The following is a 14731-nucleotide window of genomic DNA, read 5'->3' as shown; positions in this document are numbered from 1 at the left end:
GCTCAAGCACTACCATTCGTGAAGCAATTTATTGACCAAATCAATGATTTTTTGCAAAATAATGATCCAAGTAGTAGACAGACCCAAAAAGGTGGCCGCTTCCTAGGCCAAATGGTTCAACCACCTGCATCAATAACGTTTCAAAAACCATGGATGATGCATGGAACTACAAGAAGGAAACTAGATTGAAGAGAAAATCTGTTGCTGTACATGTGAACCTCTGTTGTAAAAGATGAGAATATCATTATAAGTCTTATTTTCTCATATATTTTCTAATGGTTTTCTCCTGCTCCTATGTTTTTCTTTAAAAAGAAGCAAATACCAATACAACCACTTACATTCTCTGTTTTTTTCCTAAAACCAGAAAGAATTTGTACGTGCAGAGGTTGGTATGTAAATAATAGGATATAAAAGGAAAACACCATAAGCTTTTTTTTTTTAGAAAAAAGTAAAGTATATTTGTTAACCACTTAATTAACCCTCATCCAAATGATGTTAGCTGAAAGCTCATTCTGAGTCTGACAAACTGGTTCAACCAAAAGTTTGGTTTGATATGATATGACATAAATTTGGCTAGACAAGGGGAGGTTGAACAAAGTTTGACCAAAAATATATCCTGTGTTACACATCTTTTTATATAAGGCATGTAAAAATCTTCACTTCAACCATTTTCTTTTCTTTTTTTTTTTTCCCTTTTTTAACACATGGATGGAAGTACGGGGGATATTGAACCCTGCGACTGGATATGAGAACAAATAGTATGGAAGCTTTTTCTCTTCTATCAAAGCCAGGTTTTGATTCTTAGACATGTGTGTTAAAGGCTCACTATACATTGCTTCGCTTATCCAATTGCAATTTTCTACTAAATGGTTGATGAAAGCTGAAATCTTTCCTTAGCTTGAATTGATACTAGGGCAATCAGGATGAGAGATGGCAATTGGTGGGTGGGAGTGCGTTGAAAAGCAACTTACCCATTAACCACTCAAATTCATTAATGTCCCATTCATGTAGCATACTAGATAGGACCCATGCTATGCATGGGCTTTATTCATTAGCAAAATTGAAGATGGAGCTCTATGACATTTTCAATTAAATGATGTTCATTTAAGTTCAATTCAAGTATTATTTTTTTGGGTTATGTCTAGTTTATCCAATCACAATCTAAGTTGCACTTTAATGAGAGTGGCCAATTTCCTATTCTCTAGATAAATTTGTACTATTTTTTTGGAAAATATTTTTTTATTAATTTTTATTGGTTTATTCTTATTTTTAGGTAAAATTATAAAAAAAAAATCATCTTCAAACAATTTTACAAACCACCTTTGTGTTTTGACCCTAACAAAGGCCTCCCCAATAATTTTGGGGAAAAGTGCAAATCTTCCTTTCCCTTGATTCTTAAGTAACAATGACATTAAAGTTACCAAAATACCATTATCATTGTTAATGCATTTTCATACATAATTTAAAGTTTCAACTTTACCCTCCATTAATCTATTTTTTTAGACAACTTTTAAAGGATAATTCTCCTTACTCTCATTGTACAATTGTAAAAAGGCTGAAGTGAAGTAAAATTAATGCATTACATCAACATTTTTTATTTAAAATGCTGACTAAAGGAAGGTATTTGTACCTTTTTTCCAAAACAATAAGGGAGGTTTTTGTTAAGGTCAAAACATCGGGGAATTTCATAAGATTGTTAGAAAACCCAAGGAGATTTTTATAATTTTCCTTATTTTTAAATGAATTTTAAATTGATTTTAAAATAATTGAACTATGTTTAAAACTAATATTTTTTATTAATTTTTGAAACTAATAAAATCGAATTTATTTAAGTATATTAAGTTTTATTGAATTTAAATTCCTTATGAAATTTAATTAACTATATAATTTTTTATTTTTAATGGAACTTAAGTTGGTTTTAAATTAATAAAATTTAATTATGAAACTAATAATTGTTATATAATTTTGTATTAATTTCATTATAATTTTAAATTGTTATTCATTTTTAATTTATCTTATTCCTTTTATTAATTAAATTGTTTATACTATATTAATAAATATATTTTATCATCAATAATAATTAATAATTATTTTTATTTTATTTAACTTAATAATTTATTTTTATTATGGTTAATTAATTTTTATTACTTTCAATTGGAATATAAATGAATTATAATTTTAAATGGAAGTAGATTATTTAGTGCAATAATATATCCTTGAATATCTCAATTTCAATATAATTAATCTTTACTGATAATTAAAGTTTAACTATTTATATATAGTTAAGTTGAAATGATATATAGATAACGTTAATGAATTCTATGCAATTTAGTAGAGATAAGAGAGAATTAGTGGCATGAGTTATTGAAGGAGAGAGTTAATGGCATAATTAATGAGAGATTATTAAAAGAGTTAATGGGAAAGAGGAGGGGGGGAGAGAGAGAGAGAGAGAGTTAATGGGTTTTAATGAAGAGTGTTAAAACTCTTAAAGGTGATTTGGTCACTTGAGTTATTTTGTTAAATTTTAAAATTAGAGAATTCAAAAAAAAAAGAAAAAAGATAGGTATCTTTGAGAAGAAGAAAAAAAAAAGACATGAGTGGCTTTTAGAATAAAACCATAGAGCATGTAAGTGCCAACTTGGCACATTGCATAGTGGGGACCAGTGCGATGCACGGGATTTATCAAGGAAAGTGAAATAACCAATACTTATAACTAAGGAAAGAATGCAATGTTGTTTAAAATAATTAAAACTTTATTTTAATAATTTATTACAAAAATGTTTTAGTAATTTAGTAATTTGGATTATTGATATTAATATTTTTTAGCAAAAAAATAATAATTATTGCTAATTATTTAATAAAATAATTATTTTTTCCACATTATTTGTTAGTGTTCTATTATATTGTTTTACTCTATTAATGATTAAATGTTTCAATTTTTTGTAAATATCACTTAAATATTTAAAATAATTAAATATCAGTAAATATATAAAATTTGGCTATAGTCATAATTAAATTAATATATAGTTAACTTCTTTAGTCATTAACTAAATTAATCTAAGCCCAAATTCATGGTTTTAGACTTTGGATTAGGGTTGGATTGATCTTCATCCTCACCCAACCAACCCAAGTTGCATGTATCGTAACGTTCGTATTTGGACTGGACCAAAGTCACAAAACCAAATGCACCTATGCATGCATTATTTTTAGTTTTTTTAACTATTTTAAGTAATGTGGAAGCCAAAGGAACTATGAGGTATGGGCCACCCACGTTGTGCTCGATAAACCAAATAATTAAAAATTTTGGACTAAGTTTTGATAGTGTATTAGCAGTTTTTAAGATTGCTTGGCCTAGCCCAACCCACACCTTAAGTGTAATAATATTTGCATATGCTTACAAGATTGTCCGTGTTAATTATAAAACTATGATTTTTTTACAAATTAAAATTTTTATTTAATTCTAGTTTAATATAAAAATATATATAACATTTAGGGAAAATTCCTGATTAGTACTTTGTACTTTGGGTGTAGTTCCACTTTGATCCCTGAACTTTAAAATGCGATAATTTAGTACCCAAACTTTTAAAACATGACAATCCAATACCTGTTGTTAAGTAGCTATTAACCAACCGTTAAGTCACATTTGAAAAAAGACACAAATGCCCTTCAAGTGTTGTTTGATTTTCTTTATTAACCATCTAAACGATGACAAAAAGTTAACAGTCCCAAATCCTTGCCTTTTCCATTCAAGAAAGTTGGGGTCACATTTAAGTGGGCATTTTGGTGACCCCAACTTTCTTGAATAGAATAGGCAAGGATTTGAGACTATTAATTTTTTGTCAATGTTTGGATGGTTGATAAAGAAAATTAGATGACACTCAAAGGGCATTTGTGTCTTTTTCAAATACACTTAACAACTAGTTAACAGTGGGAACTAGATTGTCATGTTTTAAAAGTTTGGTATTGAGTTGTCGCATTTTAAAGTTTGGGGACCAAAGTGGCACTCGACCCAAAGTACAAGGTACTAATTGGTAATTTTCCCTAACATATATATATTGTTATCCAAATATTATAACACTTCTATATATATTATATAATAATATTTACCATATATGCATATAACTTCCAAGTCGAGCTTATTAGGGGTTGTTTAGCTTGGGCCCTATCCGCTAAAGCCATCATGGGATTCCAAAAGTCTGATACTAGACCTGGTGATTGGGTAGGGTGCATTGGATTCGGGCTGTGTCTAAACACTTTGGGTTGATTTTAGGTTGGGTTGAATTTCGGGTTTGGCTATCAAATGCTAGACCCTAACCCTAAATGTTCGGGTTAGGGTTGACCCATGGGTCAATTCGGGTCATCCCAAAAAATAACTAGAATTAAAAAAAAAAAAACTACGTGAAATGCCAAAATTAAAGGAATTGACCTTAACATTCCAAATATAAAATAAAAAAACTTGAACATTTAACAATTTAAAGAGTAACAATAAAGACTAAAGACTAAATAGAAAAAATTAAAGAGTGGAAACTTCTAACAATGCATAAATAGTCCCAATTAGACTTGACAATCGGGTTAATAGGTTAACCCATGACCTAATCCAATCCAACCTAGTTTTTTCTGGGTTGAGTCGGGTCGGGTCATTCTCACATTCCGATAGCTAAATATGAGACCCTAACCCTATTTTTGAGTTGGGTTGGGTCAACTTTTTGCCAGGTCTATTTGATACCCAATTAGATTTCGAATATGATTATCCCTAATAATATTTGGGCTTGGTGCATACCTTAGTCCTCAACTAGACCTAACTCAAAAGAAAATAGTTGATTGAGCCTGAAAATTTATAGATCTAATCGGGTTAGGTTAAGTTATAAACGGTTTGTTACATTTTATTATTAATTTCAATTATCCTATCAATACTAATTTTTAATAGTTGCTAGATAAAACCTAGGGGTGAGTAATCGGTTTGTTTGGTTAAAAATAAACTGAATAAACCAAAATTTTAAAAATCGATGTGAAAAAATAAAAACCGAAAACAAAATTTTTGGTTCGGGTTTTGGTTATTTTGGTTAAACCAAATTTTAATAATATATACTCTATTATATATATTATAACATATAATACATATTATATATTACAAAATATATATTATGAAACAAATTTAATTATATTAAGTACAATTAATAGGATTTTATTATTAAAAATACCAAAAGGTATTAAAAAAAAACTAACCGAGCAAGAAATTATTGAGAATATTGAAAATTAACCGTATTTTTTATTAACTATGGTATTTATTTATTTATTTTTCTTTACTGAAAGCAAATGCATATTAATTTTGTAGTGACTAATATACAAAAAGAAATGCTGAAAATAATGAAAATTATCAGAAAATACTCTTATGCAAAGTTACTGAATAATAATGAAGAAAATACCAAAAATTAATTAAAAATCCAAAAATTCTGAAAAACCTAAAACTTAATTAAAATACTAAAAATAATTAGAAAAATTAAATTAATTGCATTTTATTTCAAAATACTAAATAACAATGAAAAAATGTATTTTAATTATTAATAGTAATATAATTAATGATAATTAATTTTAAGTTGTAATTAACAGTAATTATAATTTAAGCTATAAATAGCAAAAAAATTACATTTAATTACCAAAAAGTAATATTTAATTATAAAAAATTACATTAAATAAGTTTTAGCCAAGAAATTACAAATATTTATGAAAATATGATAATTTCCAAAAATTACAGGTAACAGTATTTTAATAATTAATAATATTTTAATAAATTCAATTTTTATTAAAATAGTATTAATAATTACATTAATAAATAATTTATTTATTAATTAACAGTAAATTAATAATTACAATACTTTTAATAATTATGATATTCTAACAAATACGGCATTTAATAATAAATAGTATTTAGTTAATTACAATATTTATTAATTAACAGTACTTAATTAATTGTAGTATTTATTAACTAATATTATTTAATTAATTAGAAATATATTCAATAAATACAGTATTTTAATAATTACAGTATTTTTAATACTTACAATATTTTAATAATTAGTAGTATTTTAATAAATACATTATTTATTCAAAATAATATTTTATTATAGTAAAATTAATTATTATAGTATTTTTTTAAATAATTAACTATATTTATTAAAATATTTTATTTATTAATAAATACAATATTAAAACGGTTCTGCTTTGTCTAGAGACCTATAACATGCAATCTATATATAATGTGAAGCCTAATAACTATAATTAATAAAGTTGCTAAAGTTAATAAAAATATTAAAATTTAGCAAGTTCTATCTAGCAATTATTAAAAGTTATAAACTTAATAAAAATTAATTTTATTTATGTTAAAGTTTTTAGAATTTTTCATATTTTCAATTAATTGTTGGTATTTTTCATTATTATTCAGTACTTTTTGCATATGAGTAATTTTTGCAATAAAATACTGTTAATAAAACGGGTTCTATATATTATCATTTTTAATGAGTTCGTTATGCACAATAACGATCTCAACTCATAAAAATTATTAATTAATTAAAAATTCATTAATACAAAGTTATCTAATAATATTATTAAAACTATCAGTTAATATATTTATATTTAAATTTCTTATTTGTATTAGAGCTTATTAAGTTTGATTTATAAGTGGAATTTAAACGCATTTTTAATATTTACTAAGTTTTTTAATATTTATTTTAAGTGAAAGTTTAGTGGATTTTTAAATTAATATTTTTTTATTGTTTAACCTCAACATATTTATATTATTTGATTTATATTAATTATTATTATTCTCTCTCTCTACCTCCCTCTCTCTCTTAAATATAATAATAATAATACATTAAAATAATAAGCCTTGGAAAACCCAAAGCTCCCCCTCTCTTAAATGTAATAATAACATGCTTTAAGAGGCTTTGAAAAACTTAGATCTCTCCCTCTCTAAAAGTGTGTACAGCTTTATTGATCCAATCAAAATAGACAATGATTACTTTTTTATATTTTTTAAAACAAAAGAAAATAAAAAAATGTAAAAAATGGATACCCAATTCTAAACCTAATTAATATGTTTAGGCATAGGCTGCATAGCCACTCTTCGAAAACATGACAAAAAGTGCGGGTAATATTCCCTTCACATGGTTGCATTAATTAGGGAAGAGAAATTTATGCATAATGAGAAAGATAGGGAGAGCAACTCCACAAATACCTGAATGGGGTAGTTTGTTAGACACATACATAAAACAGGTTGGGTTGTCAGGCATACTGCATCTTCATCATATTTGAGCTGGTAACCGTCTTCCAAACACTAGGATATCAGAACAAGGGAATCTTGGAAAAAAACTCAGTCTTGATTAATATTTTGTCCAGGTGAATCATGAATTGCCACAAAATATCAGCATCAATTCTTAGTCGGCATATCCTCTTCATCATCGTCCAAGCCTTGTCCCAAGTCCCAACAAGGGTTGGTTACATATATCCTGCTTTGCCATTTTGCCCCTAGTCCTTCCCACCCTTTTCAACCTGCAATAGATTTATAGATTGCTTCCTCTTAATAAGTTCCTCAATCTCATATTATGGCCTCCTTTAATCTAGTTCTAAAATTAAATTGGCAAATTAAAAGAAATCGGTAATTCAAATCATAATTTACAAAAGAGATGTATTGTGCTGCAAGCTACGAAAGGGCTACAATTTCCTACTGACGTCCTTTATGATTGACATTATATGCTAAATGAAGGAAGGGATGTTGAGGATTTCCTTGCTTATAAGAGGGGTTCTATCTTCTCTGGATGCACTCCATTGAAGTTGATGACATCATACCAACTTTTCCACTAAAGAAAGTAATAAATAAATAAATTAAGGCAGCAAGATCAAAATTCAAGCAAACTAGCTTTTGATGTTCTAATTTAGCAAGCTTTCCTTCTAACTTTTCCACTGATTAGACCAACATCCCAGCTTCACAACAAAAACTAAACCAGTGGTTCTCACCAACACGTTAAGATGAAAAAAAAATGCAATAATACCAATATGGATCAACCACTTCCCTCCAAATGGATAGAATTGCGATACAGTAATTGGACATGGCATGCAAATTTCTATAAGGAAAAAATAGATTACCAAAGATTGAATAGAGGGAATGGTCCATACTAATCCACTGACCAGTAAGCAGAATAGTTTAATTATGCATGAGAAAATCATAGATATAATTGCTGATTAATTTGGGAACATATACAATCTGAAGATGGAGTTTATTTATAGATGCACTTGTCAAACACTTGATTATCTCTCAATAGAAACCAGATTTTGAAATTACTTGCGTTGGAGGATGTCCTTTTTTACCATTGCTAAAGCAACAAAGCAAATCAGTACCTGTATCATCAGACTGAATGAGCTCTGAACTGAAGCCAATCAATCAAAGGCACCAGGTTGAACATGAAAGATATTTTGAATATAGACCTTTTCAGCAAGAGGATCAAGGTAAGAGCCCATCACTGACTTCATGCCCCTCTTCTGAGACATGTAATCATGATCTAACTATGAAAAGAAATTTCAGAGAGAGAAAAAGGAAAACCTCATTTTAGCACACCCAATATCTGCCTAAAGAATAGATGTAGATTTTGTACCCAGTCAGTTGCTCCAGAGATGGCCAACCCAACAAATGAAGAAAGACACCACTCGGTTATGATCGTCCTGCATCACATGCTTGCTAAGAATAACTCTACTGCAATCAACATTCAAGAAAATCGGCTCCAACTGCAGAACTACCTTCCTAACAAGCTACCAGCTACTACCACTAAATACTTCTGCCATAACTACTCCTACTCAATACTGATGGAAAACCGCTTCCCCAGCTGAACATTCCTATTCAAGTATACAAGGTAAGGGCTGAAACTCCAAAGTGAGCATCATCATTATGAACGAGAATTGGAAAAACAACTCCCTAACCACAAAAACTAGAACAATCAAGATGTTCATTACCAATGCCCAATTGTCCATAGGTTGAGAAACACCTTTCCATCAAATACTTTATACTCAGAAAACTCTATGAGCATTCAAGTTCTAAGTACCTAAAGTCAAAAGACATAGCCCTATAACACATGGCAATACCATAAACAAGTCGAGATATAGATTATCATACCATCACAGCAAAGGACCAGAAAGCAGAAACCATTCTATTAATGGAAATCATATTCGGCAAATTAAAAGAAAAAAAAAGCCCTCCGCAAAGCTGCCACCGATCTCATCCCCACTCCGCAACTCTTTCTGATCAATCTCATTTACCAAATTTGTAAGGTCTGCAACTGAACAAAGCCCTAAATTGATAGGAAAACTCCTTCTCCGAAGTAGATTTAAAATTTTCTCCTTTCCCACAATAACTTCGCCAGGTAGATACGGAGGCGTAGCAGACTGAGAAAGCTTCCATGGCGGAGAAGACAGAAACAAAAGTCCTGGGAATGCAATCAGATGGGAAAAGGAATCTCGAGTCCAATGAGATGAAGTCAGTCGAAGCACAAACAAGAATGGATTCGACGAAACAGCAAAGTTAGAGGAGAAGGAGAGGGAGAGAAAGTGGTCGAGAGAGGAGGAGACGGGATGGAAATGGTGTTGCAGATGCACACAAACTGAGAGTGGAATTCAGAATTCTGAGGAGGAGTGGAATCCAAGTATATCCAAGTAATCCGCGCCAAAACCAGATCGGAATTGATTCCAATCCGAAGGAAGGTATCTCAGAAAATTATTCTGAAAAGCACACTACATACGAAAGCACGAGCTGTTGACCTTCGGATTGGAATCCAAGTATATCCAAGTAATCCGCGCCAAAACCATTTTGCCGCGTTAAACCAACCTCAATGACCGTTGTACCTTCCTTCCCATGCTAACTAATTTTTGAAAGACAGCGGAGGGACAATGCAAAAGATCTGTTAGCAGGGTAGGAGTAACGATTTCCGCGTCCTTTTCTGAGATTTGGCGACTTAATAAATTCAGCAGGATTGTTGTGCCAAAACCACTCGTAATTCAATCAATTTGGGAGATCGAGCAATACGAACGCTGTGTGGTCTTGACTTCTGGGAAACAAAGAGAACTTGTTCTTTCCAGCACTAAGGTTTTCCGGTTTCTAGTTGCTTCAACTCTAAGTTTCTAAATGCAATTGATTTCTTCTAGTGGTGATCATTAGAGAATTCTGATTTAGTGCTTAGAACTAATCAGGGTGTGGCTGCACTGGAACACAGAAAGGCAAAGGGAAAAATGAGTTGCTTTTGTTGTCGTAGAACGGATTCAGAGGCCAACAGGAAGTCATTGAAGATGAGCAAGAATGAATATAAAGAAGTGGATGGGTTGGCTTCAGCGACCGCCAGTATCTCCCTTAAATCCGGTATGTCAATCGAGAATTTCTTTGTTTATCTTCATTTTCAGATAGTTGTAATTTAATTTGAAATGTACTTGATCTATTTTAATTTTATAAACCTTGATTTTGAATCTTTATTTTTACTTTTTTTTTCTTTAGGCTCAGTTTGGAAGGTACATATTTGTATTTGTACTCCTTCCAAACTGAGCCTATATTTGATGAGGGATGGGTATTCGTCTTGCATAATGTTCTGAAGCATTTTATTCTTGAAACCACATAGAATGATACCATTTCTGTCTTAGAAATGGTTTGGCTATAATTGGTTCTTTGCATGAACTCTTGCATACATTTTTTTTTTCTGGTGCAGATAGCAGTAAGAAGAGGAACGTAGCTCAAGAGATGCAGAAATTTGGAAATGGAAATATTGCTTCTCGAGTCTTCACTTTCCGTGAGTTAGCAGCTGCAACTAGGAACTTCAAGTCTGAATGCCTACTGGGTGAAGGTGGCTTTGGAAGGGTGTATAAAGGATGGATTGAGAAATTAAACCAAGTTTGCTCTCTCTCTCTCTCTCTCTCTCTCTCTCTCTCTCTCTCTCTCCCTCTCCAAATTATCTAATTAGCTTCATTTATAACCCATGCTATTCAGGTGGTGGCTGTGAAGCAACTTGACAGAAATGGATTGCAAGGGAATAAAGAGTTCGTTGTTGAAGTTCTGATGTTGAGTCTTCTTCACCATCCAAACCTTGTAAACTTGACTGGGTATTGTGCTGATGGTGATCAAAGGATTTTAGTTTATGAGTACATGCCATTGGGGTCTTTGGAGGATCACCTTCTAGGTATGTCCTTCTGTATTATGTTATCTCCTTATTGTGACATTCTTCCATGGAGAAATCAAAGGTGCATGGTCTTTCCTGCATGAAAACCACACCATCAATTGGGTTCATGTGTTTGGTTAAACACTTATATCTCTGAGAAACCAAATAAGCACCTTTAATTTGCTCCTACATAATGTGCTATTTGATAAAGTTCATGTCACCAATTGGGTTTTAATGAACTACCTTGATTTTGCAGATTTACCACCAAATAAGAAACCTTTGGATTGGCATACGAGGATGAAAATAGCTGAAGGTGCAGCCAGAGGGCTTGAATACTTGCATGATATTGCCAAGCCCCCAGTGATTTATCGTGATTTCAAAGCATCTAATATATTATTAGATGAAAACTTCAATCCCAAACTTTCTGATTTCGGGTTGGCCAAACTAGGTCCTACTGGTGACAAGAGTTATGTGTCAACAAGAGTTATGGGGACCTATGGCTACTGTGCACCTGAATATGCAAAGACAGGTCAATTGACAACAAAGTCTGATGTATACAGTTTCGGAGTTGTGTTTTTGGAAATTATCACAGGAAGGAGAGCAATTGACAATTCAAGACCCACGAGTGAGCAAAACCTTGTTACTTGGGTATGTTGTAGTGAACTTAATCTCTACCTTTGCTATTGTAAATAGAGAAAACTCTATAAGTGATCATAAGCATTGGTATCAGCCAAATTAGTTAAGGAATATATATATATATATATATATATATATATATATATATATATATGGAAGTCATCAAAGAATTGTATCTCCTTAAAGTATAGATGTATAGTTATACAGTTTTATTTCCTTGATGTAAATGTATTAGCATTAGCCATAGTGCTTAGTTGTTCTTTAAAACTACCTGCAGTGATGAATTCTCTTTCTTTTGAATACTGAGATTGTAGTCTTCCATTTATGGTACAGTTTTATGGATTTGATTTTCCAAGTTATTCTTGATATACATTTGCAGGCAAAACCACTGTTTAAGGATAGAAAGAAGTTCACATTGATGGCTGATCCATTGCTTGAAGGGAACTACCCCATTAAGGGTCTTTACCAAGCTCTTGCAATTGCAGCCATGTGTCTTCAAGAGGAAGCAAGCACTAGACCCTTAATCAGTGATGTTGTAACAGCTCTGTCATATCTAGCTGCTCCCAAAACAGATGAAGGTGTCCAAGGCACAATGAGCTCTGCTTCTCCGTATAGCGATAGCACTGGAGATGTTGAGGATGATGTTAAATACTCTGATTTTGGAGATATGGGAGAAGAAAGTTAATTAATATGGATCCCATGGAGTGTAGCTTCAGTGAAGCAAGGCTGAAGAAATTGCTCTTTGGCTGCATTGTGAAATTGAAAACAATAGACCTAAACAGATATAGAGTCTTGTCATATGTACAAACATGATTGTTTCAGTTGCTTTCTATTCTCCAATTCTTGAGTTGTAATCAGTTTGTATATCATGTAGTGGATCAGCTCAATTCTAATGGTTAACACATTAAAAGTCCTCAAGAAGAACATTTACATTTGCGCAGTTTGATATGAACAACACTTAAATTCTTTCTTCTAAATATCAATGAAGATGAAGAGTTTTTACATGTAGTGTGCACTTTTCTATTTATATCCAGTTCATGGGAAGCTAGTTCCCTCCATTCTATGGTGAGAGAACATGCACGAGAGTGTAATATCACATCTACAAATTCTGTTTCCTTGATCATCAATTTTAATGGGCCTCAATCGTATGAACAATACAAACATATAACACTGTTTGTATGGAGAAGGATTATTCAGTTTGTATGGAGAAGGATTGTTTTAGAAAGAAAACTATTTTAGGGAGAAAATAAAGCCCCACTGGGGTCTTTCTTGTGATTCTAGGCAATTATAACTTTATATAAAGAGTCTCATGAGAGAGAGAGAGAATTGGCATGTGATATTATTAAAGCAACAATCTCTTAATATCTTCTCCTTTTCCTTGTTTCTTATTATTCACAATAAGGAGGTATGGGAGCAAGAAGACTATGTAGATGTCCAAAATGATAAAATCTATCAATCAATTAATCGGTTTGCAAATTTGGATTTTGACACCATTTTGGGCCTAGGTTAGGGTCATGTCTAATGTTAGTCTTGGGTTGGTTCTTAACTTAGACCAAATCCATCTAACCTATATTAGAAAGAGGAAAGAAGAGTTTTAATGAGAGATGGAAAATGTTACAAACATTGACTATTAAGGTGTGAGGAAAGATAGTTTTAAGAATTATCTTATTGAAGAGAGTCAATGATGGGTTTTATCAGAGAAAATTAAGACATATAAATGGTTTGTTGTGAGCCTTGTGATTTATACTTTTGAATACTTAATTTAAAAATAGATAATCACATGTTTGAAAAAAAAAATTGAGAGGAGGATATCTATGTGATTTCTGTAATGAGAGGATCCTTAAAGTTGTAATAAGGATATATTGGCTAGGCTCCATATTTAAGATGGGTTGGCTCTTAGCTTGACCCAAATCCATCTAATTTATACTATTTCTGTGTTAAAAGAGTCAACAGGATCATTTCAGAGGAGAAAAGGGATTTAATGGGGGAGGGGAGATGTTACAAATAGCAACATTAGTGGGGTGGAGCTTTAAGAATGATTTCACTAGAGAGCAATAATGGATTTTAATTAGAGAAAATTAAGGCATGGGGGTATTTCTTATATAGGAAAATTACAAAAAAAGAACCCTATACTATGGGGTCAATGACAATGACCCTTAAACTTTCATTTGCAACAAATACCCCCTAGCTATTAAGTTAGATGATATAATGCATTAAATTACCTAATTACCCACCTGAACTTTCTTTGTTTTACATTTGTTGCCCTTTTCTCCTAAACCCTAATTAACCCCAAAATACCTCCATTTTCTCCAAATAAAACCAACTAAAATGTCTATCTTCGTCTTAAAATGTAAAAATTATCCATTCTTTTATCCAATAAACCAATAAAACCTAAATTTATATGTATCAAAAGAAACCTCTATCATTTTATTTTAAATATTGAATCCAACCAAAAATCTACAAGGATCTATTAGAGGCTTAGAGCAACTAAGAGGGCTTCAATATTATATTTAGAAAACTAATTGAATCATATATTGTTCAAATAAATAACAAAATGGTAGTTTGGAGATTTAAAAATTTTTTAAATAGCTAATGAGAATCTTTCTCAAAGTTAACTAACAAAAACCTAACAAATGAGAGTATTTGCTGCAAAGTGAAAGTTCAGGGGGTCTTTGTTGCAAATGAAAGCTTAGGAGGTCTTTATCACTGACCCCATAGTACAAAGGGTCTTTGTATTCTTTTTTTTATAATTTAATTTAAAAATAATTAACCATGTATGGAAAGAAAGAGAGAGAGAGAGAGAGAGAGTAGAATGTGCAAATTGTGGAGAGAGGTTCCCTCACCTTTCCTCTTTCCTCTTTCTAATATAGATATAAGATACATACAAATTTTATTATTGTTGGTGAGCC

General features: G+C 31.1%; 1 protein-coding gene and 1 pseudogene across 1 annotated transcript; one reads left to right on the top strand and one right to left on the bottom strand.

Moving 5' to 3' along the window:
• Positions 1–8334: 8334 nt before the first annotated feature.
• On the bottom strand, positions 8335–9900 carry LOC148878206 (cardiolipin synthase (CMP-forming)-like; annotated as a pseudogene).
• Positions 9901–10190: 290 nt separating this feature from the next.
• On the top strand, positions 10191–12507 carry LOC148878205 (putative serine/threonine-protein kinase PBL23). Its single transcript, XM_088972022.1, has 5 exons — positions 10191–10399; positions 10740–10921; positions 11018–11207; positions 11443–11834; positions 12202–12507. The coding sequence occupies exons 1-5, from the start codon at positions 10273–10275 to the stop codon at positions 12505–12507; spliced, it is 1197 nt and encodes a 398-aa protein (XP_088828148.1). The 5' UTR covers positions 10191–10272.
• Positions 12508–14731: the final 2224 nt, after the last annotated feature.

The sequence above is a fragment of the Nelumbo lutea genome, chromosome 1 (assembly GCF_056320005.1).
Source record: "Nelumbo lutea isolate HS-2025 chromosome 1, American lotus-T2T, whole genome shotgun sequence".
Lineage (NCBI taxonomy): Eukaryota > Viridiplantae > Streptophyta > Magnoliopsida > Proteales > Nelumbonaceae > Nelumbo > Nelumbo lutea.
Note: the sequence above shows the minus strand (reverse complement) of the source record. Positions and strands in the feature narration are given on the sequence as shown.

What these genes read in the sequence shown, in the direction of transcription:
- LOC148878205 (XM_088972022.1), top strand. Translation starts at nt 10,273, where the DNA reads ATGAGTTGCTTTTGTTGTCGTAGAACGGATTCAGAGGCCAACAGGAAG. An exon ending in GGATTGAGAAATTAAACCAA is followed by an intron (nt 10,922 to 11,017) that starts GTTTGCTCTCTC and finishes CATGCTATTCAG; the next exon opens with GTGGTGGCTGTGAAGCAACT. An exon ending in TTTGGAGGATCACCTTCTAG is followed by an intron (nt 11,208 to 11,442) that starts GTATGTCCTTCT and finishes TTGATTTTGCAG; the next exon opens with ATTTACCACCAAATAAGAAA.